This window comes from Myotis nattereri, assembly GCF_964212035.1.
Source record: "Myotis nattereri genome assembly, chromosome: 9".
NCBI lineage: Eukaryota > Metazoa > Chordata > Mammalia > Chiroptera > Vespertilionidae > Myotis > Myotis nattereri.
In genome coordinates this window covers 5,279,833-5,300,575 of record NC_138084.1, presented here as the reverse complement: position 1 = coordinate 5,300,575, position 20,743 = coordinate 5,279,833, and the positions used below count along the sequence as shown (strand labels likewise).

The 20,743-nt window shown below is 59.8% G+C and overlaps 2 protein-coding genes across 6 annotated transcripts in view; one reads left to right on the top strand and one right to left on the bottom strand.

Annotated features, from left to right (window-relative positions):
- The window catches only part of LTBP3 (latent transforming growth factor beta binding protein 3), a 17,314-nt gene extending 9,130 nt beyond the window's left edge, over positions 1 to 8,184 (top strand). The window contains exons 14-28 of one of the 4 annotated variants that reach the window (XM_081099831.1): positions 53 to 181; positions 396 to 518; positions 792 to 914; positions 3,741 to 3,863; positions 4,105 to 4,224; positions 5,107 to 5,235; positions 5,522 to 5,689; positions 5,853 to 5,936; positions 6,133 to 6,261; positions 6,342 to 6,479; positions 6,576 to 6,716; positions 6,829 to 6,990; positions 7,081 to 7,161; positions 7,244 to 7,375; positions 7,523 to 8,184. In XM_081099831.1, coding sequence (XP_080955957.1) covers positions 53 to 181; positions 396 to 518; positions 792 to 914; positions 3,741 to 3,863; positions 4,105 to 4,224; positions 5,107 to 5,235; positions 5,522 to 5,689; positions 5,853 to 5,936; positions 6,133 to 6,261; positions 6,342 to 6,479; positions 6,576 to 6,716; positions 6,829 to 6,990; positions 7,081 to 7,161; positions 7,244 to 7,375; positions 7,523 to 7,683 — 1,943 coding nt within the window. In that variant the 3' untranslated portion in view covers positions 7,684 to 8,184. The remainder of the gene's footprint in view (positions 1 to 52; positions 182 to 395; positions 519 to 791; positions 915 to 3,740; positions 3,864 to 4,104; positions 4,225 to 5,106; positions 5,236 to 5,521; positions 5,690 to 5,852; positions 5,937 to 6,132; positions 6,262 to 6,341; positions 6,480 to 6,575; positions 6,717 to 6,828; positions 6,991 to 7,080; positions 7,162 to 7,243; positions 7,376 to 7,522) is intronic. The other 3 variants (XM_081099829.1, XM_081099828.1, XM_081099830.1) reach the window with 3 other exon arrangements.
- On the bottom strand, positions 8,052 to 20,743 carry SCYL1 (SCY1 like pseudokinase 1). 2 transcript variants are annotated; one of them, XM_081099832.1, is made up of 18 exons: positions 20,572 to 20,743; positions 20,090 to 20,230; positions 19,854 to 19,976; positions 19,550 to 19,776; positions 19,092 to 19,182; positions 18,858 to 19,013; positions 15,287 to 15,445; positions 14,317 to 14,424; positions 13,193 to 13,306; positions 11,375 to 11,530; positions 10,618 to 10,806; positions 10,422 to 10,497; positions 9,998 to 10,162; positions 9,622 to 9,764; positions 8,900 to 8,971; positions 8,598 to 8,810; positions 8,446 to 8,506; positions 8,052 to 8,320 (listed from the first exon to the last, which is right to left on the bottom strand). In XM_081099832.1, the coding sequence occupies exons 1-18, from the start codon at positions 20,680 to 20,682 to the stop codon at positions 8,196 to 8,198; spliced, it is 2,430 nt and encodes an 809-aa protein (XP_080955958.1). In that variant the 5' UTR covers positions 20,683 to 20,743; the 3' UTR covers positions 8,052 to 8,195. The 2 variants fall into 2 exon arrangements, with proteins under 2 accessions (XP_080955958.1, XP_080955959.1); XM_081099833.1 differs by lacking the exon at positions 9,998 to 10,162 and having other exon boundaries at positions 20,572 to 20,720.

The window sequence follows — 20,743 nt, the reverse complement described above, 5'->3', positions numbered from 1 at the left end:
CGCCCCCCCCCCCCCCCGTGCACTCCGCTCGCGCCCCCTTCCTTCCGCGCAGACCTGAACGAGTGCGCCAAGCCCCACCTGTGCGGCGACGGCGGCTTCTGCATCAACTTCCCGGGTCACTACAAGTGCAACTGCTACCCCGGCTACCGCCTCAAAGCCTCCCGCCCGCCCGTGTGCGAAGGTGGGGAGACGCCATCAGACCGACCGGGGTCCTCGGCTGTCCCTCGACCTGGGGTGGGGACGGGGGACCGGAACTGTCTGCCCCGCGCAGAGCCTCTCTGAGGTTGGGGTCCGGGAGCCCCGTTGATCTGTGACGGACGGAGGCGGCCCTGCTGCAGCCCTGAGCGCCCAGCCGGCCAGCTGTTCCCAAACGGGCCCTCCTCTCTCCCGCGCAGACATCGACGAGTGCCGGGATCCCAGCTCCTGCCCCGACGGCAAATGCGAGAACAAACCCGGGAGCTTCAAGTGCATCGCCTGTCAGCCCGGCTACCGCAGCCAGGGGGGCGGGGCCTGCCGCGGTGAGGGCGGGGCCGGGGCCGCCCTTTAGGGTAGGGGGCGGGGCTTCCAGGGCAAGGGCGGGGGAGCCGTCTCGGAGTTGCTCCCACGAGGGTCCGCGTGGGCTCCTGATGGGGCGGGGGCGGGGCTCGTGGCGGTGAGCGCCCCCTCCGGGGCGGGGCCTCCCGGGATTGGACGGTCCCCGCCCCCACCGCCGGCGGAGGGGACCCCACGCCCGCACGAGGCATGGCGCTGCGGGGCGGGATCCGAGACGAGCCGAGCCTTCTTTGCCGCAGACGTGAACGAGTGCGCCGAGGGCAGCCCCTGCTCGCCCGGCTGGTGCGAGAACCTCCCGGGCTCCTTCCGCTGCACGTGCGCCCAGGGCTACGCGCCCGCCCCCGATGGCCGCAGCTGCCTGGGTGAGCCACAGCCCTGCCCGGCCACCCGCCTGCCACCCGCACAGCCCGAGGCGGGGACTGGGTCGCTGGGTCTCAGACCGGTGGGCAGGCGGTGACTAAGTCACCCCTCCGTTCACTGATCTGTTCACGCGTCTTCTCAGAGAACCTGGCCGTGGAAGGGCCGCCAGAATTTCCACCTAGGAAGGGTCTTAGGAGCTGCATTTGCAAAACACGTTACTTAAATTAGGAGAAAAAAGATAAAAGAATGGAGGGGGCCGGGTAATTAACAGCCCCCGTTGCACTAGTGTTTCTTATGCCCCAAGAAGCCGTCTGGGGACAGGAGACACAGACAGTAGAGCACAGGGCTGCGGGCCTGGAAGCCGCTGGGTGCTCTTGGGAAACAGCAGGGCGGGGGAGGCCTGAATTGTCTTAGAAGATCGATAGGAATTAGCCAAGTAACGGCGGGTGAGAGGGAGCAGCCCGCCAGGCAGAGGGACTCGGAGGTGAAAAACGGGGCAGAGTGTGCAGGGAGCTGTAAGGTACCAGCAGGAGAAGGGGGGGAGGCTGGCTGGTGAGGGGCAGGTCCCCATCCCTTGCACCCCCACCCCCCCTGAGGTTGAGTTTCATCCTGAGGGTAAGAGGCACCTGAAGCATTTTAAGGGGAAGAATGACAGGATTCTCTAGCTGCTTTAGACAGTTTCCTGATGCCAAGGTGGAGAGTGGCTGGTCTGTTGGGAAGACTCAGGACAGAGATGCTGGTGGGTGTGAGGAGCGTGGTGGCCTCGGGTGGTCGTGAGATGGTGTGATATTAGAGAGAGAGTTAACTGGAGTCCAGGTGAGGGAGAGAAGGGCGGGGGGGCCCTCTGGATTTCCAGTTTGGGTGACTCGGTGGGTGTGCTTCTCACTGGGAGAGGCTCCCCAGGACTGGGGCATGTCTGAGAAGGAAGACGCTAAGGTTCATGTTGGACAGGTTGAGTGGGTGGTCCCTGTCGGCCTCTCACCTGGAGATGCCAGCAAAGGGTGGGCCATATGGATTGGAAGCCTGGGCCAGCCACACCCACCCAGAACTGGGGGCTGTGGGACTTTAGGGTGTGCATGCTCAGCCAAGGGGGTGGGTCCCGTGAGGGGAGCTTGGCAGAGCCTTGGGGACACTGCCACATGACTGGCAGGCAGGGGAATAGGAGCGGGAAGTGGGGGAGAAGGCGTGGTGGGATGGCCCAGCTGAGAAGCTGGGTAGGAGAGGCTTCCAGGGAGAGGAGGAGGAGCTAAATGCAAGAGAGGTTCTTGTAAACTTACTTACTGGTGACCTAATCAGGTCCCTGGTGGCCTTGGCAGAAGGCTTCTGTGGCATGATGGGAGTCGGAGACGCAGGGAGCACCGAGGGAGAGCAGGAGCTGGGGTCGCTGGGTGGGTTTAGGGCTCTAGGTTGAAGAGGAGATGCCAGGAAGGTGGGCCACGGGACAGCAGGGGCAGCTGGGAGAGGAGCCATGGGTAGGAGGACCATCTCTTGCTCTACTCCAGTGGTTCTCAACCTTCTGGCCCTTTAAATACAGTTCCTCATGTTGTGACTCAACCATAAAATTATTTTCGTTGCTACTTCATAACTGTAATGTTGCTACTGTTATGAATTGTCATGTAAATATCTGATATGCAGGATGGTCTTAGGCGACCCCTGTGAAAGGGTCGTTCGACCCCCAGGTTGAGAACCGCTGCTCTAATGGGACCAAGAAGGAATGGATGGAGATAATGATTTTCAGGAGGTTAAAAATCACCCTTAATTCTCTCAAGTAAACGTGAGGGCCAGAGTTGAGTAGGGGACTGGGGAACAGTCAAGGTTTGGAACTGCCCTAGGGGCTTTCCAGAAGTCAAGGCTGGAGAGGAGGGGAGGGGGTGGCCATAGCCACACAGGACCTGGCCAGAGGGAGGGGCCGTGGTCCAGTGCACTCAGCTTGGTGGCTGGCCCGAGCCCTGCTCAGCACTCAGATCCGGAGGCGGAGAGGCGGGCCGTGGCTCTGTCTTTGCCAGACCAGTGGAGAGAGGAGAGGTTGTCATGGGCCCCTGGGAGAGGGTGTAGAGGAGACTGGAACAGCCGAGGCAGTGGGAGGAAGCAGCCTCTGGGACAGATGCCCCAGGTAGGGCAGATTCCAGCCCCTTGTCCCAAGAGAGAGCGGCTGCCTCTGAGGTGGTTACAAACCGAGGAATCAAGGTCAGAGGCTGGGCTGGCTGTCCACACGGATGCTGAAAGCTTCTAGGATGAGGGGAAGACAGAGGGAGAGGGACTAGGAAGGTGGGTGCTGAGAGCCATAGAATAGAGAATGGAGGCTGGCATAGGGCCAGGGGCACCTCCATGGCTTGGAAGGAGCCTGGGGTGTGGGCAACATCAGTCTTCTCCCAGAGGGGACTGTGGAGCAGCATTTCTCAGCGGGCAGCCAGGTTCCTTCCCTTCCTGTGAGAAGGACAGACATTCAGGAAGCATTACTGACACGGGAAGAAAGGGAGCCATGGCAGGTGGGGGAAGGATAAGAGCAGAAGTGAGAGGAAGCCCAGGGCAGTATGGGAAGAGGGGATGCAGAAAGATGCCTCTTGTTTGGTGAGGATGAGCAAAGGAGAGGAAGGCCCGCACTTTTGGAATCAGACAGGGCCAGGCTCCCTGGCAGCACCTGGCCTGGGCCCCGGGGCACCGTGTCCCACTTGGGAGTGGGGTGAGGGTCCCCTGCTTCTCCTGAGCTCTGCTGGCCTCAGCTCTTACCTCCAGGCCAAGGGCAGGAGTGGGGAAGGGTAGTAGAGGCCTGCGACACTGCCTCCACCCTGGCCCTCTGACCCCCACCCCCACCCCGTGCCCTGCAGATGTGGATGAGTGTGAGGCCGGGGATGTGTGTGACAATGGCATCTGTACCAACACGCCAGGCTCCTTCCAGTGTCAGTGTCTCTCTGGCTATCATCTGTCAAGGGACAGGAGTCGCTGTGAAGGTAAGAGGCGCCTACAGCTGGGGGGCTGGCCTATTCCTCCCTCCCCCAGAACCTCCACTGCCCAGCCCCAAGTCCAGGAGCTACGTGTAAACAAGCCAACCATTCCCTGGTCTGGCCCCCATCCTCATCCAAGATGGGACATGTCGTGTGGGCCACACCTGAGGCTCTGCGGGAAGCCGTGGCAGCCTCAGCTGTGTGCGGAGCAGCCCCTGAGATTCTCCACCTCTTGGATCCCCTACAGACATTGATGAGTGTGACTTCCCTGCAGCCTGCATTGGGGGTGATTGCATCAACACCAATGGCTCCTACCGATGTCTCTGTCCCCAGGGGCACCGGCTGGTAGGCGGCAGGAAGTGTCAAGGTATGGGGGGATTGGGTGTGAGCTCCTGAGCGGGAATGACAGGGAGCAGTCATCTCCTAGGCACACTGTTGATCTGTCTGTCTTTTCGTCTATCCAGCCACTCAGTCATCCTTCCACTCTTTTCCTTAGAATAACAGCAACGATGACAGTAATTACGCGGTGCCTACTATGTGTCAAATCACCTTGACATGTATTCATCCAACAATAGTTTACTGAGAACCTACTATTTATTGAGCAGTGACCCAGGGCTCCCAGCTCGGGGAGGCTGGTGTGTAAACTGATTCTTACCGCTCAGGGTGCTGGGTGCCAAAAGTGGTCTGAGCTAGTGATTAATTGCAAGGAGTGCCTACAGCTGAATCAGAACCTGAAGCATAAATAGGATTCCCTGAAGCAAAACATGTTCCCTCTCTCTTCTCGGCAGAGAGAGCAGCCTGGGATGGTATTCCAGACCCAAAGAACAGTATTTGCAAAGCACAGAGATCTGGAAGGAGCTAGTTGTGTGTTTAGGAGGGAGTGGACCCCTGTACCCTAAACACAGAGTAGAGGTGCTGGTGGTTTAAAGGGCGATGGGGCTTAAAGATACTGGGAGACCAAAGTGAAAACGTTCTCAAGTGCTGACCTGAGAGTTAGGACTTCATTCTGCTGTCAGTGGGACTGACCAGCTGCTCACAAGAGTTGCAGATTCACTTTAGGGTTCATAAAGTCTGCCTGTGTCCACACATCTCCGCACATGCAGACAGGAGAGGACTCCTGTTGTGTGCACTTCGAGATCAAAGTGGAAATTCAGGTTCTGAACTTGTGTGAGGCCCTTGAGGCGCACCCCCAGGGGAAGGGGCTGGTTTCCCCCTGAGCAGCTCTTCCTGTCCCCCTCACTCCCTGAAGACATAGATGAGTGCAGCCAGGACCCGGGCCTGTGCCTTCCCCACGGGGCCTGTGAGAACTTGCAGGGCTCCTATGTCTGCGTCTGTGATGAGGGCTTCACGCCCACCCAGGACCAGCACGGCTGTGAGGGTGAGTGCCTCCCAGCTCCCTCTTCTGACCAGATGACTCCTCTGAGCTGCAGCTGGGGTTCAGAGATGCATCCTGGTCCCAGCCTCCGGAATTCGGGGAACAGGGAGAAATTTCTTTTGCCTGGAAGAATCCAGTGGGGCCAGACCTGGCTGAGGATGGAGGGTGGCCATCACTGGGTGGCTCTGGGGAGGCAGGGAGTGTGGGGGCGCAGAGGGATGAGGTTGGCGGGCCGTGTGGACAGGAAAATACAGCATCAGCACCCTGAGCTGCCCTTCCCTCCCCTCAGAGGTGGAGCAGCCCCACCACAAGAAGGAGTGCTACCTGAACTTCGATGACACGGTGTTCTGCGACAGTGTGCTGGCCACCAACGTCACCCAGCAGGAGTGCTGCTGCTCGCTGGGGGCGGGCTGGGGAGACCACTGTGAGATCTACCCCTGCCCGGTCTACAGCTCAGGTCAGGAGCCAGCGGCCCTCCCCTTCCTAGAACCTGTTTCTTCATTAGGAAATGGATTGGGGGGAACGAAGCTGGGAGCTCCGAGGTGAAACGGCAGCCAGCACGCAGGCAGGCACGCACCTGCTGCTCAACCCTGGCCCTTCCTTCCGCTCTCATTCCGCAGCTGAGTTCCACAGCCTCTGCCCGGATGGGAAGGGCTACACCCAGGACAACAACATTGTCAACTACGGCATCCCGGCCCACCGAGGTAAGCGCCGCCCACACCGCCATCGCCGGCCCCGCCCCTCCAAGCCCCGCCCCCATCACTCACGGAGCGGCGGGAAAGCCTCTCCCACCGAGCTGCTCCGCTCCGGCGGTCAGCCTGGCTCACGGCCCGGGCTTGCCAGGCCTCCGTGGCCCCGCAGGTAGAGGCTGCTGTGCGCTCACGGCCTGTCACTCCGCAGACATCGACGAGTGCATATTGTTCGGGGCGGAGATCTGCAAGGAGGGCAAGTGCGTGAACACCCAGCCCGGCTACGAGTGCTACTGCAAGCAGGGCTTCTACTACGACGGGAACCTGCTGGAGTGCGTGGGTGAGTGCCGACGGCCCGGCGGCCAGGAGACACGCATGACGCCGGGCCGGCTGCTACCGCCTGGGTTTTCCTCCCTGCAGACGTGGACGAGTGCTTGGACGAGTCCAACTGCCGGAACGGAGTGTGTGAGAACACCCGGGGCGGCTACCGCTGCGCCTGCACGCCCCCCGCCGAGTACAGCCCTGCCCAGCGACAGTGCCTGAGCCCCGAGGAGATGGGTGAGGCCCGGCCTGCTGGCTGGGGAAACAGGAGGAAGGCGGTGGCCTGGGATGAGCTGTGACACCTCCCCCCATCCATACCCTCACTGTCCGTAGACGTGGACGAGTGTCAGGACCCCGCAGCCTGCCACCCTGGCCGCTGTGTCAACCTACCGGGTTCCTACCGCTGCGAGTGTCGCCCGCCCTGGGTGCCCGGGCCCTTTGGCCGAGACTGCCAGCTCCCCGAGAGCCCGGCTGGTGAGGGCGAGGGTCATCGCACGGACTCCAGGGCCCTCTGCTGTGTGACGCCTTGGGGCGCAGGTGGGGGGTCCTTGCTTTGGGCTTCTCCCTGACAGGTCCCCTTCCGCAGAGCGTGCCCCGGAGCAGCGGGACGTGTGCTGGGCCCAGCGCGGAGAGGACGGCATGTGTGCGGGCCCCCTGGCTGGGCCCACCCTCACCTTTGAGGACTGTTGCTGTCGCCAGGGCCGCGGTTGGGGTGCCCAATGCCGCCCGTGCCCGCCACGCGGAGCTGGTGAGCCGATCTGGGAAGGGTTGGCCCAGAGGGAACTGGGGGCAGGAGCTGAGTGCACTGACCGCGCTGACCGCTGCCTGCCCCTCCCAGGATCTCAGTGCCCCACATCGCAGAGTGAGAGCAATTCCTTCTGGGACGCGAGCCCCCTACTGCTGGGGAAGCCGCCGCGCGGTGAGTGTAGGGAGGGGCGCAGGCGGGAGTCAGGCCATCACCGGGCGGGCGGTGTTGACGTCTTGTTCTGCTGGCTGCGCAGAGGAGGACAGCTCCGAGGAGGATTCGGACGAGTGCCGCTGCGTGAGCGGCCGCTGCGTGCTGCGGCCCGGCGGCGCCGTGTGCGAGTGTCCGGGTGGCTTCCAGCTTGACGCCTCCCGAGCGCGCTGCGTGGGTGAGCTGGGCGGAGGGGGCGGGGCCAGAGGCTGGCGGCGGGGCGGGGCGGGGCGGGGCGGGGCCATGTGTCATCCTGCCTGGACCAGAAGCTCGGGCTGTGCAGTTCCGGTCCCCTCGCAAAGTCCACACCTGTCCCCACCTCCAGACATCGACGAGTGCCGAGAGTTGAACCAGCGCGGTCTGCTGTGCAAGAGCGAGCGCTGCGTAAACACGAGCGGTTCCTTCCGCTGTGTCTGCAAACCTGGCTACGCGCGCATCCGCCCGCACGGGGCCTGCGTGTCCCAGCGTCCCCAGCGTCGCCGCTGACACCACGTTCAACCGGGACCTCAGCGATCACCAAGCGGTTTCTGCCCGACACGGGGGCGAGCTCAGCCTCTACCTTCTGCCCAGATTCGGGTCGGACCCAGGGACCCGCCAGGCCTGTAGACCCCTTCCAGAGCCCCGTGTTCCGAGGGTGCCCATCTGGCTCCACCTGGTTTACAGGTGGATGCTGGGTCTCCCGGGCGCTGTCGGCCTTCCTCCCAGAGGGTGTTTCCTAGAAACTGATAAATCAGATCCTGTCTCTTTATTCTTGGCTTTTAAAGCAAATTGTATGTTCACCTCCGTAGTAGGCATGGACTCCGCAGGGCAGTGCCAGACCCCAGCCTCCTCGGAGGAGCAGATGGAGCCCAGCACAGGGGTGTGAAATAGAATTTATTGTGGCTCTGATTATGTACATGTGAGATGTGCCTGGCCGGGCTGGCCAGGCTGGCATGGTTTGTACAATAAATACATCCATGGGCTGTTCCCCGTGGCCGGAAAGCGCCCACACCAGCAGTTCAGTCCAGCTTCCGGGTCCCCAGCTTCATGGGGCCCTTGGCGGCCTTCTTCTCAGCACGTCTGGCTTCCATCTCCCGCCGACGTTCTTCCCGCTTCTTCCGGGCCAGCTCAGCCTTCGCCTGCCCTGCAACAGGAAGGGGAGGCAGGCTGAGGCCTCAGGACAAGTGGGTCTGACTCCCAGCCCAGGCCTGCTGGAGGGGGAGGCGAGGACTGCCCTGATGTGCCAGCCCTCCTCGGAGAAACACTTACGGCTCTCGGTCTCCAGGCCATCATCACCCCAGTTGTCATCACCCCACGAATCAGGTCTTGGCTGAAAAGGAAGCATGGCCTGAATTGGAGACCAGCTCCCTGTGGAGGTCCCTCCCAGGTCTGCACCCTCCCACTGGACTGGAGTTGAGTACCTGGGTGCCAACCTCCCGACGCGCCAACAGGTCAGCAAAGGGGTCGCCTTTGTCACTGGGCTCTGGTCCACCCCAGTTATACTCGCTGGTCAGCTGAGTGCCCTCAGGGGGTGGCTCCTGGGGACTTGGCTCCTGCCAACCCTGCTCCCACGAGCCCTCAGCTTCCCAGCTGCTCCAGTCCGACTCAGGAGATTTGTGGTCAGGGTTGCTGGTCTGCAGAAGAGAAGGGGGAGGTAGCACCAGACAGGGAGGGGCCAGGCGCAGCTTTCCATGCAGACACACACCTGTCCCATCCAGCTCACCTGCCCAGTGCGGCTGGCTTGGCCCCCAGTACTCCAGTTGTCCTGCTGAGCTAATACAGACTCGGCCTCCTGCTACAGTGTGGAAAGGAGAGAAAGACCATAGGACCACCCCCCACCTCCAACCCAAAAGGGCAGGAAGCCCTCCAGCCCCTTCCTAGCCATGGGTTCCACAGTTTTTTCTTTTGCCTTCACCTCATTTGCTCCTCAAGCCCTGCTTCACAGCTATAAGGTGCACACATTGAACCTGGCCTCCGTTACTCTTCTAGGCTGGGAATGAGGTCCAGAGTTCCACCCCTTCCCCAAAACTGCAGTCAGGCAGATGGGGAAATTGGGCCCAAAGCCCCACTCCATCCTCAGCCTGTCCTGAACCCCCCTCCCCCAGGGAGGACTGGTCTGGATCTAGGCCTGGGAGTGGCCTCTCCTTGCTGAGCACTGGGGCTAGCTGGGCTCTGAAGCAGGTGGAGGGACAGGGACAGGCGAGAGGGAGGCTCACTGGGCTGCTCCAACCCGTGCCCTCCAGCCTCTCACTGACCACTCTGCTCCCTAGAGGTGAGTGGGAGCTCATCTGCCAGCTCTGGCCACAGTGGCCGCTCCATGTCTACTCACCAGGGATGCAGGCGAGGACAGGCCTGAGACAAGCCAAGCCCACAGGAGCCCCTTGAATGGCAGCCTGTGGCCTTTAAGCTGGGGTCCCCCTGGGAGGCCCCCTCAGCCCCACTCACCTCCAAGCTGCCCCAGTCTTCGTCATCCCATCTGTCGGCAGCGCCGCTGTCCTCTGCTGTGTCCTTGCCCTCCTCTTGTGCCTCCCAGTGTCCTGAGGTAACGGGTGTGGGAGGGGCAGGGGTAGGAGCCGGGGCAGGAAGTCCTGGGAAGCAGAGACTCACTGAGTTCCCACACACTGGGGCCCAGAAAAGTCTCAGAACAGGGCAGAGGTTTCTGGGGGTGGGGGCAGAGTGTTGGGAGGGGAAGCTCTTAAGGGGACTAGATCCAACCCTGTCCCCTATGTCACTGCCTCAGGGGGAGTCAGACAAGAATAGCTCCTGGGTGCCAGCACCTCCAAACCCTCTGCCACTGATGCAGCCGGTCTGAGACACTCACCCTCAGGCGTGGGTCTCTGGGAGACATTGGGCTCCCCTGGGGCAACCGTGGGGTGTGCACGGATCAGCTTGGAGGTGAGCGAGGAGACCCCTGTCACAGCCCATCCTGCCCAGCTGGCTGCGGCTCCTCCCATTCCAGGGCTGGAGGCGGCATGGACATCCTTCTCTGGGCAGTGATAGGAGAGAGACAGGTGTAGGCGCCTCAGGGGTCCATGGGGAATGTGATAGGGCAACAGAAGGATCTAGAGTGGGCACCCCTTCTCCAGCCTGCCTTCCCTCATCTGCAAGATGGGGGTGGGGAGAGCAGTATCAAGTCTGCTCTCTAGGGTTCTTCCAGCTTTCAGATACTCCAACGAGGTGGAAGGGGCCAAAACACGTAGCAGTCAAGGATGTAGCAGGAGGGAACATGAGTGCAGGCCACTCACCCACTTCGGCCAGCTGGGTGGGGTCCTCTGACACCGACTCCAGTTTGGAAAGGAAACTTCGAATGGCCTTGAAGGCCTGTGGGGTAGCAAGGGGCAGAGCTGGGGCTTCCAGGGCTCCTGTGAGCCCAAGAGGCCAGCTAGGGCCCACATACCCCCCGAGCCCCAGCTCCAGGGCCAGGCCCCATTTATGCCTCACCTGGTCCCGCACAGATTTCTCGGGATCCACAGTGAGGCCACAGAGCACGGGCAGGATTTTGTGGGCGCAGTCATTCATCGAGTAGAGGTTGTGGGTGGCAGCAAAGCCCAGAACACCGGCAACCCGAGACGGTGCAAACGGGTCCTTAGTGGCCCGGCTGAAGGCGGAGGTGAGGACCCTGTGTCTGGTCTGGGGTGGAGCAGGAGAGAGGGCCCCCGAGCGCAGGGTCAGCCCTGGGGCCCAGAACTGCCAGGCCTCACTTCCCAGAGCAGAGGCCGGCCGTCCACAGGGCTCCCAGAGGCTAAGAAATGGGTTAGTCACTAACAAGTGGGGGAGAACTGACTTAAAACTCTGGATCTTGGCTTCTCCTCCCAGATCACTGGACTAACAAGGTGACAGGGGCCGGAGCAGCAGCTGCCCTGGGGTGGGGGTTGTGCCTCCTTCCCACCTGCCCCACTGACCCAATTCATTCATTCCTGTCCACTATCTGGGCACTGCAGTGTCTGCGTTTACGAAACCTGGCTGAGAGGGTGCACACAGCCTGTGGGGCCCAGCAGGCCTGGGTTCGGTTCCCAGATCCACCCCCTACTGGCTGTGTGACCTGGCACAACGCACTCCACCCTCAGACATCAGGGCTGGGAGGACCTGGGACCGAGGTCTCTGGGAGGAAGATGGTTCACAAACAAGGAGCCTGGCCCCGGAGGAGGCTGCGGTCCTGTGACAGTGAGCACTCCTGACCGCCGTGCAGGGCACTCACACTGGCGCTGAGGTAGGAGCCGATTTTTCCCAGGCAGACGGTGGTGTTGCAGCGGATGGGGCCCTGCTCGTCCTTGGCCTGCAGCCGAGCGAAGTGCTTCATCAGCTCCACATTGAGGTTGGCTTCGTTCAGCTTCGGGGCCAGGAGCAGCATGGACTGCAGGGCAGGGACAGTGGACATTGTGGGCCACATGAAGAAGGGCCTCCTGGGAGAGTGCAGAGGCCACCGGTGGCCCTGGGCACTGACCTGCCAAAGCCCCCCCAAACCTACCTCCCAACCTGGTCCTGTACCCACAGTGCTGAGGACGGGGACCCACTTCGCTCTCCCCTTTACAGCAAAACCTCCTAAGTTTGTCTGCACCCCTGTCTCCCACCTCTCATCTGCTCTCTGGCATGCGTGCAACCCTCCTCGGACTTGCACCCCACACTCTCTACCAGTCGGCTCAGGTGGAGGGCACCAGTGACTCCCATGTCGCTAAATCCAATGGCCAATCTCCATCCTCTCCGAACTCGACCCTCAGCAGCTCTGACACCCCTGAGCTCTCCCTCCTCTTTGAAACTTCGGTCTCTGGTCTCCCAGAGCACCACCCTGTCCTGGTTCCCCTCTGACCCCGCCAGCTGCTCCTCCTTGGCCTCCTTTTGCTGAGCTCTGACTGTTCAGACCCCAGAGCCACCCGTCAGGCCACGTCTTTTTCACGCCTCACCCGAGGCGATCTCACCCTCCCAGGGCTTTGAATGCCCGTTAGCCGACAATGCCCAGATGCGCGCCTCTAGCCCAGACTTGTTCCCTAAACTGCACACGTGCACAGCCAGAGGCCATCGCCACTGGCTAACAGACATGACCAAGACTCAGCCCAACTCCTCCCGCACACCCGTCCCTCCCGGGCTTCTCAGTAAATGGCAACTCAGCCTTCCAGCTGCTTCGGGCAGAAGCCCTGGACTTCCCTGACTCCATATCCACCCATCAGCAAATACCACAGATTCCACCTTCAATATGTGGCCCCTTCTCTCTCCTCCTGCCGCTACCACTCACATCTCAGCCTCCGTCCTCTCTCCCCTGGGCCACTGCAACAGGCCCTAACACTGCCTTAGCTTCTACCCTTGCTCTGAGGGTCAATTCTCCACGCAACACAGCGGTTCTTTTGACCAGGTCAGTGCTCGGCTCCTGTTCCATCGAATGCATCAGCTCCCTGCCACACCCTATGAAGCCCTGGCCCCCAACCCCACCAACCTCTCAGGGCCCACTCCCACACCCAGATCCCTTCAGCCACACTAAATCTCTTGCTGTTACTTCTATACTCCAGGCACTTGCCAGCCTCAGGACCTCTGCACATGCTATTCCTTCTGCAGAAGACACATTTCCTTCAGATCTCCATGTACCTCGATCCTTCACCTTTCCTTGAATGACACCTCCTTAGCAAGGTCTACCCTGACTACTGTTTGTAAAACCCTTCTCTTCACATTCTACTACTTCCTAATGTAATACATATTTTTAAATTCTGTTTATTGTCTGCCAAGCCCACACCCCATCCCCTCAAAAGAAGCTCCATGAGAGCAGGGCGTCCGGTCTGCCGGTGCTACCGTACCCCAGTGAGGTGCTCAGCCAGTGTCTACTGAACATAGGACTATAGGCTATGCCCACCTCTCCCCCCACAGCTGCTCAGCTGCACCCATGGCCTGGATCCACATGCAGGATGGTGCCTGCCCATCCCACAACCTTCTCAGACTCACAGGCCAAAATCAAGACCTGTGTCCTGGGGTAAGCCCCCCCCAACCCTTGGAAAGCCAGGGTGGCCACTCTGGGCCTGGCCGCACCCACCTTGACGGTCTGCTCCCGGATGGCAGGGTTGGTGTCCAGGAAGCCATGCACGACGTGGGGAAAGATCTGGGTGTTGACTGTTGGCTCATCAAGGTATTGGATGAACTGCTCCATCTGGCCAAGTGGGAAGTGGGAAAACTCAGTCAGTCCCTCCATCCCCCACCCCAGCCATGGGACCACTCTTGGCTTGGTTTCTCCACCTGGCAGGCACTGGCCAGCCAAGTGAGTCTCCTGAATCTCCATGTGGAATCTGGCCTCAAGCTAATGAGTGAGAAGAGGCCAGGAGGATGCTGGGAAGAGCTAGGGACTGGGAATGGGAGCGCTTGGACTCTGGTCCTCCTCAGCAAGCCAACTGTGTCACGCCCCCTCTCAGACTTCCCACTACTTCTTTCATAAAAGGGGGTATAATCCCCAACCAGACAAGGGATGTGAGGCGGGCTGGTACATTTCCTTTTACTGTTTTCATTGATTTTTAGAGAGAGAGGAAGGAAGAGATAGAAACATTGATGAGAGAGAAACATCATCAATTGGCTGCCTCCAGCACGCCCCCTACTGGGGATCGAGCCCGCAACCCAAGCATGTGCCCTGACTGGGAATCAAACCAGCAACCTCTTGGTTCATGGGTGGACGCTCAGCCTCTGAGCCACACTGGCTGGATGAGGGCTGGTACATTTGTCAGCTGGAGAGGGAATCCCTGAGAGCCACTGGTATGTCCTAGTTCACAGGGGCCCCCACCCTCCATCTCATCAATCTTGTCTGATGTTCCCAGCTGCCCTGGAGTTGGCAGGAGACATTATCCCTTCTCTAGAGGGCTAAAGTGCTACCGTATCCCAGTGAGGGCCTCAGCCAGTGTCTACTGAACAGAGGCTGGAGATGGGAGCGTTTGAGCCCTGCAGCCAGGGCCGGCTGGGCATTCCCAAAGCTGCCAATGAGCCCTGTGATGATCTCGACTCCAGAGAGCACAGCCTCACTGGTCCCTTGCCTGCATGTATGTTTGGGAAGGGGTTTCTAGAGTGCCAGGGCAGGGGCTCCAGTCACCTGCCTAGGGCTGGGCGTAAGGCAGGGGCCTCCCCAGCAACCAAGGTGGAGTCTGGGTGGAGTGGAAGGGGGCTGGCCGGGGCTACCTGCTGTAGGAGGCGGATGCGCATGGCCCGATCAGTGGATGAGAACATCTTGACCACGACAGGGATGATCTTCTGCTGATACTCCTCAGCACTGAGGAACTTGCCCACCTGAGGGAAGGAGCAGAAAGGGGCTCAGCTACGGCCACAGGATGGGAGATGTCAGTAGGCTTATTTAACTCCTGCTGATCCCCAGGGTGGGAATGGAGTGATGGTGGGGGGGGGGGAGTCACTTCCTCAGCAGCCACTCTGCCCAGATTCCATTTCAGTCAGCCCTGCCCTTGACCTTTCTGGGTCAGCCTCTCTTAGGAGGCTGATGGAAGTGCTGCGCCCCTCCCTAAACGCAGGTACCTACAAGCCAAAGGCACACACATCTCCGCCTACAATTTCTGGGGGTTCCCAGTGACACAGGACTTACTTGCTGTCTTCCCTACACCCTGCACACCAAGTCCCTTCAGGAGAAAGCGTTCTGGTGCCCAGTTAAGGGCAGACTGGGGTCTGAGGAAGGGGATAAAGACCTAGCCCACAGAAGGAGATCACGTGGTCACGAGGGAGGATGGAAAGTGAGGTGGTGAGCAGGTGATCCCCTGGGCCCTGGGAACCAGGATGGGATCACAGGTCCAACAGGAGAACTGTCTTGGTGACATGGAGGAAGGACTGAGGGCTCTGAAGAAGGTCTTTGGAGAAAGAATTTTGGAGGCACAGGTTTCCCCTCCCCAAAGACCAAAAGTCCCCTCAGCCTCCCTGACAACTGGCCGGCAGGAAGCAACTCCTCAAATGGGCTTGGGTCTGCCCTAACCAACTCCTCATATGGGCTTGGAGCCTGCCCGTCCCTAGAATGGCTCCGTGGGGCTGGTCCCCAAAATGGGGCCTTCTCTTTTGTGGTTCCGATCCCAGCCAGTCTCTGGCCCCACAGTTCCTGAGGCTTTTAGCCTTGCCGTCTCCCCTCACTGAGGCCCCTGGCCCCGCTCACCTTGAAGAGGGGGGTGAGGACCACAGCCCCCGCATTCCCAAACTCGAAGGCAGTCAGCAGCTGGGGCAGCACCTTGTGCCGGCAGAAATCCTCGGGGAACGAGTCTAGGCTCTTGCTCAGTTCTTGGAAGAACTTCTGCTTCTCAGCTGGCTCTTTGATCTGCAGGAGTGTGGACAGGACAGGATGCAGGAGGAGAAAGCAGCCTGGTCATGGCCCTCCCCAGCCACAGGCAAGGACAGGGAGTCACCACAGCCTGAAGAACTTAAGCTTGTGAGTCCAACTGCCTGGGTTCAAATCCCAGGTCTCCCATTTATCAGCCATGTGACCTTGGACAAGGTTCCTGCATCTGTAAAATGGGAGAATAACTATACCACCCCCCAGGGTTGTTCTGAGGACCCCCCAGAAAATGACACAATTGCCAGCACGGCGCCTGGCACATCACAGAATCAGTGTCATTCTCATCACTGCCACCTGACCTGTTGCTAGAAAAGCAGCCACTGTGGGGATCAGGCCCTTTATCAGCATTGCCTCTACTCACAACAACCCAAAATGTACCACTAACCCATCACACAGATGAGGAGACCGAGGCTCAGAGAGGGGAAGAGGCTTACCCCATTCCCTGACCCTGGCTGGGTTGGGCACAGCTGCAACCCCACGCTGGGTGGGGTTCACGTGGGAAGACAGGGCTTACTTTACCCCCAGACCTGGTCCTTCCACTCACTGAGCCCAAGGAGCCAGGCTGTCAAATCAGTTTCCTTTAGTCCTAACCCCTCAGAGGCCATAATATCCACAACTTGTATTTCTGGAGGACAGACTACATGCCAGGCAGGGTTATGTCCTAAAACCTTGACACAGATTACATAATCCTCCTCCCAGCTTTATAAAGGTGCCAACAGCATCCACATTCACTCCAACAAGGAAGCACCCTGTCCAGTGAGGCTCAGTTGGCTGAGTGTTGTTCCATGCACCAAAAGGTCAAGGTTCAATTCCTGATCAGGGCACATATCCAGGTTACAGGTTTGATCCCTGGTCGAGGTGCATATGGGAGGCAACTGATCAATGTCTCTCTCAAATCAATAAAAATATTTTTAAGTCAAAATTTTATTTATTCGTTTATTTATTTTTGTTATTCTTCACCTGAGGATATTTTTTTCATTGATTTTTTTAATATATATATATATATATATATATATATATATATATATATTTTTTTTTATTATTGATTTTTTTACAGAGAGGAAAGGAGAGAGATAAAGAGTCAGAAACATTGATGAGAGAGAAACATCGATCAGCTGCCTCCTGCACATCTCCTACTGGGGATGTGCCCGCAACCTAGGTACATGCCCTTGACCGGAATCGAACCCGGGACCTTTCAGTCCGCAGGCCGACGCTCTATTCACTGAGCCAAACCGGTTTCGGCTTCATTGATTTTTAGAGAGAGTGAAAGGGAAGGCGGGAGGGGGAGAGAAACATTGATGTGAGAGAGACACATCAATTGGTTACCTCCTGCACGTGCCCCGACCAGGCTGGGGATCAAACCTGCAACTCTTTGGTACATGAGTCAATATTCTACCACTGAGCACACTGGCCAAGGCATTAAAAAAACAACAAAAAAAAACCCCAACCATTTTTTTTTTAATCGAACAAGGAAGCTGAAGAACAGAGAGGGAAAGGAGCTTGTCCAAATTCACACGCTAAGAATCGGTCAGGCCCTGACCGGTTTGGCTCAGTGGATAGAGCGTCGGCCTGCGGACTCAAGGGTCCCAGGTTCGATTCCAGTCAAGGGCAGGTACCTTGGTTGCAGGCACATCCCCAGTAGGGAGTGTGCAGGAGGCAGCTGATCGATGTTTCTCTTTTATCAATGTTTCTAACTCTCTATCTCTCTCCGTTCCTCTCTGTAAAAAATCAATAAAATATATTTTTTTAAAAAAAGAAGCCAAAACCCATTTGGCTAGGTGGATAGAGCGTTGGCCTGTGGACTGAGGGGTCCTGGGTTCGATTCCGGTCAGGGGCATATGCCTTGGTTGCAGGCACATCCCCAGTGGGAGATGTGCAGGAGGCAGCTGGTCGATGTTTCTCTCTTATCAATGTTTCTAGCTCTCTATCCCTCTCCCTTCCTCTCTGTTAAAAATCAATAAAATATATATATTTTTAAAAAGAATCAGAGAGGAGAGGGTTTGACTCAACAGTCTGGGACCTCGGTTGTGCTGCACCCAGGTGCTGTCATTCTATTCACAAATGAGGAGGCTAAGGTTCAAGGTCAGCTCCTGAGACTGTAACCCAGTCCTACATGACTCCAAGGTTCCTGTGCTCCCTGCTGCACCCTCACCCCCCAGCTATGCCTCGCCCAGGAGCGGTGGTCTCCGGCTGGGGATGAAGAGGACCTGATTGGCTCTCCGGGGCTCTACCAGCATGGGCGGCAGGCTCGGCGCCCTGACAGCAGGGTGCCGGGGGAGCCAAGCCCAGAGAAAGGCCAAACCACATGCAAGTCTGCACATCCAGAGTCACAGCTGGGCTCTCTCCACCGCTCCGCCACCTGGCCACTGGCCACCCACTCCTACTGGCCAGAAACAGCCCTTTTGCTACGGAGAGCATTTCAAGGAGAAGGGCAGCCCGCAGACCCAGCCATGTGAGAAGAACTCCACGGAACAGAGGTTCTGCTGCCCCCACGCTGCCCAGGAGGCAGTAGGACTCGGGTGTTTCCAGCTCAGGTTCTCCATCCTCCAGCCAGGCCTATGGAAGTGCTTGCCACGCCTCCCCACTCCAGATTCTCAGGCACCTCTGTGTGCCCCCCACAGCCGGGTCGGAGCAGCTGTCCAGAGTAGAGCCTCTCTCCTGCACTCCTTACAACTCTATGGGCCAGCAGACAGTACTGTCACCCCCATCAGATAAAGAAACAGGCTCAAAGAGGGTAAGCCAAAGGCTCCCTGCTCACCATCTTTCCATTTGCTGTTCCCTCTGCCTGGAACACTCTTCCCAGTTACCATCCCGCCTACGTTCACACACTTCAGGTCTCCACTCAAATATCCAGAGAGAGCCCTTCCCTGAGCACCTGCCCTGCTATTTTCCTCCCTGGCGCTCATCCCCTCCCAGGGAACTCAGGCCTCCTCATGTATGTGTTTCCTGTCCCTCTTCTCCAACGAGAGTTCCCAAGGAGGGACCTGATCCCTGCTGGATCCTTGAGAGCAGGGATCTGACTCCTTCCTCCGCCCTCCTGCGCACACTGCAGCCCAGCACGGGCATGGCACACATCAGGGATACAGCCAGCATGTATGAGTGGAGTTCATGGCCAGGAGCAGTTGCTACACACCTACTACGTGCCAAGCACCATCCTATGCACGTTAAACTCACTGAACCCTCACCACACCCTTCTAGAAGCTACTGTTATTAGGACTGAGCTTTAGCCAAGGGAGATCACACATAAATGAGAGCAGGAGCCAGGGTTTGAACTCAGAGAGCCTCGCTCCACAGCCCACTGTGGTCTCCGAAGATCTAATTATGAGGGAGCCGGCAAAGTGGGGAGGGGACGGGGTGGGGAGTGCAGGCCCAAAGCCCAGGTGGGGTGGCTCACCTGAATCTCTTCCAGGAACAGGTTGGTCTCCACAAAGCGGTTGTTCATGAACCCACCGGGTGCCCGGCAGTTCTGCAGGAAGCGGGCTGGGTTGGGACGCATCTTGGGGTTGGCTCCAACCAGCTCGCAATAATGGGGCACCAGCGATTTGGGGATCTGTGGGAGAAGGGTCAGCGTCAGGGCAGGGCAGGGCTGGCTGGCTGGCTGGGAGGGGTTGGGGAGGACCACACTCACCTTCCCGGGGTTGCGCAGGGCAGTGGCCCGAGGTAGGGGCCCATTGAAGACTTCCCAGATGAGGCAGCCCAAGCGCCACATGTCGGCTGACCTGAGACAGTGACCAGAGCTGCTGAGGGCCCTGCCACCTGCCAGCAGAGGCCTCCAACCTGCCCTGGGCACCAGCACACACTGCATGGCAGACCCTGGGCTGTGTCCTTCAGCTGATCCTCCCCATTAGCCCCAATAAGCAGGTTGCATTAGCCCATTTGACAGATGTTAAAAAACGAGGCTCAGAGAAACAAGGGCATCTGTCTCAGGTCACACAACTTCCGAAATCAGAGCTGCCTAACCCCAAAGCCTGCGTTCATCCTGCCACACCCCCCTGAGGACAGCACGGGCCAGGGGAGTGCATGCCAGCCAGTCTAGGGGTCCTGAGGCTGCAGGACTTCCGGAACAGAGCAGCTTGGGGCACCCACCACGTCTCTCGGACGGCTCTGCCACCGCTATCAGCCAGCTCTGGAGGGTCATACTGCTCGAGCTCGGGGATCCCCTTGCAGGGGGGCGCCCCGCCATTGCCCTGGGCCGAGTACATGTAGTCCAGGCCCCCGAGCTTCCACTCGCCGGCGCGGTCCACAAACACAGCGGCCATGCAGACGTTGTTGTGGATGAGGCTGCAGTCGTTGACGAGGAAGCTGAGGGCTTTCTGGGGGCAGAGGCAGCCATTACAGCCCAGAACCCGCGGCCCCCACCCCCGCTCCCACGGCCATGCCCGCGCCTCACCACAATCTGGTGCAGCCCCCAGGACAGCTCCAGCTCCTTGGGGCCACCGGCCTCTGCTCGCGTCCTGAGGTGCACGCCCAGCGGAGTCACGGCCTCTGTCACTACGTGGACGCATTTGTCTGTCTGAGGGGGGACACGGGGGGCGGGAGACGGAAAAGGGGGATCGCATCCCGGCGCTGAGGCAGGAGGGGGGGGCACTGGGAGAAAGCGGGGGGCAGAGATGGGGCAGCAAGTACCTCCAGCCCGTCGATGAAGGCCAGAATGTTGGGGTGCCGGAGCGTTTTGAGGCGCTTGAAGGCAGCTTTGGCCGCCTGGGTCTGCTCCTCGGCGCCAGGCTTCACATCGTACACGAAGATGGACACCGGGCTGCCGGTGGCCTGGGGAGGGCACAGGGGCCTCAGGGTGTGGGGCCGGGCCGGGCCGGGCTGACCACTCGGCTCCCCGGCGGCCCCAGAGCGGCCCGACGGGAGCGCCGGCCGGGTCTCTCCCCAGGTCGGTCCTCAGGCACAGAGCCGGGCCCAAGTGACCCCGGTTCCGTCCGCCTGTCAGTCCTCGGTCCTTCCTCCCGCCACGTCGGCACTGCCCGTCCCCCTCCCGCGGCCCGTTGTCCCGGCGGCTCCGCAGCCACGTCAGGCGGGGCGCGACGCGGCGGGCCGGCGGCGCTGACTAGGCGAGACCGAGGTCCGCCGCGGCCTGCGGAGCGCGGGGCCGCGCTCACCTTCTTGCGGCCGCGGTGCAGCGCCCAGGGCCCCGGCGGGCTGCCCTCAGCAGGTTCCGGGCTGAGCTCGAACGGGAAATCCCGGACCGGGTCCCGGACAAAGAACCACATCGTCCCCGCCGCCGCGGGCTCGGGCGCCTCTACTCCAGGTCCTCGGCAGCCCGAGCCGGGG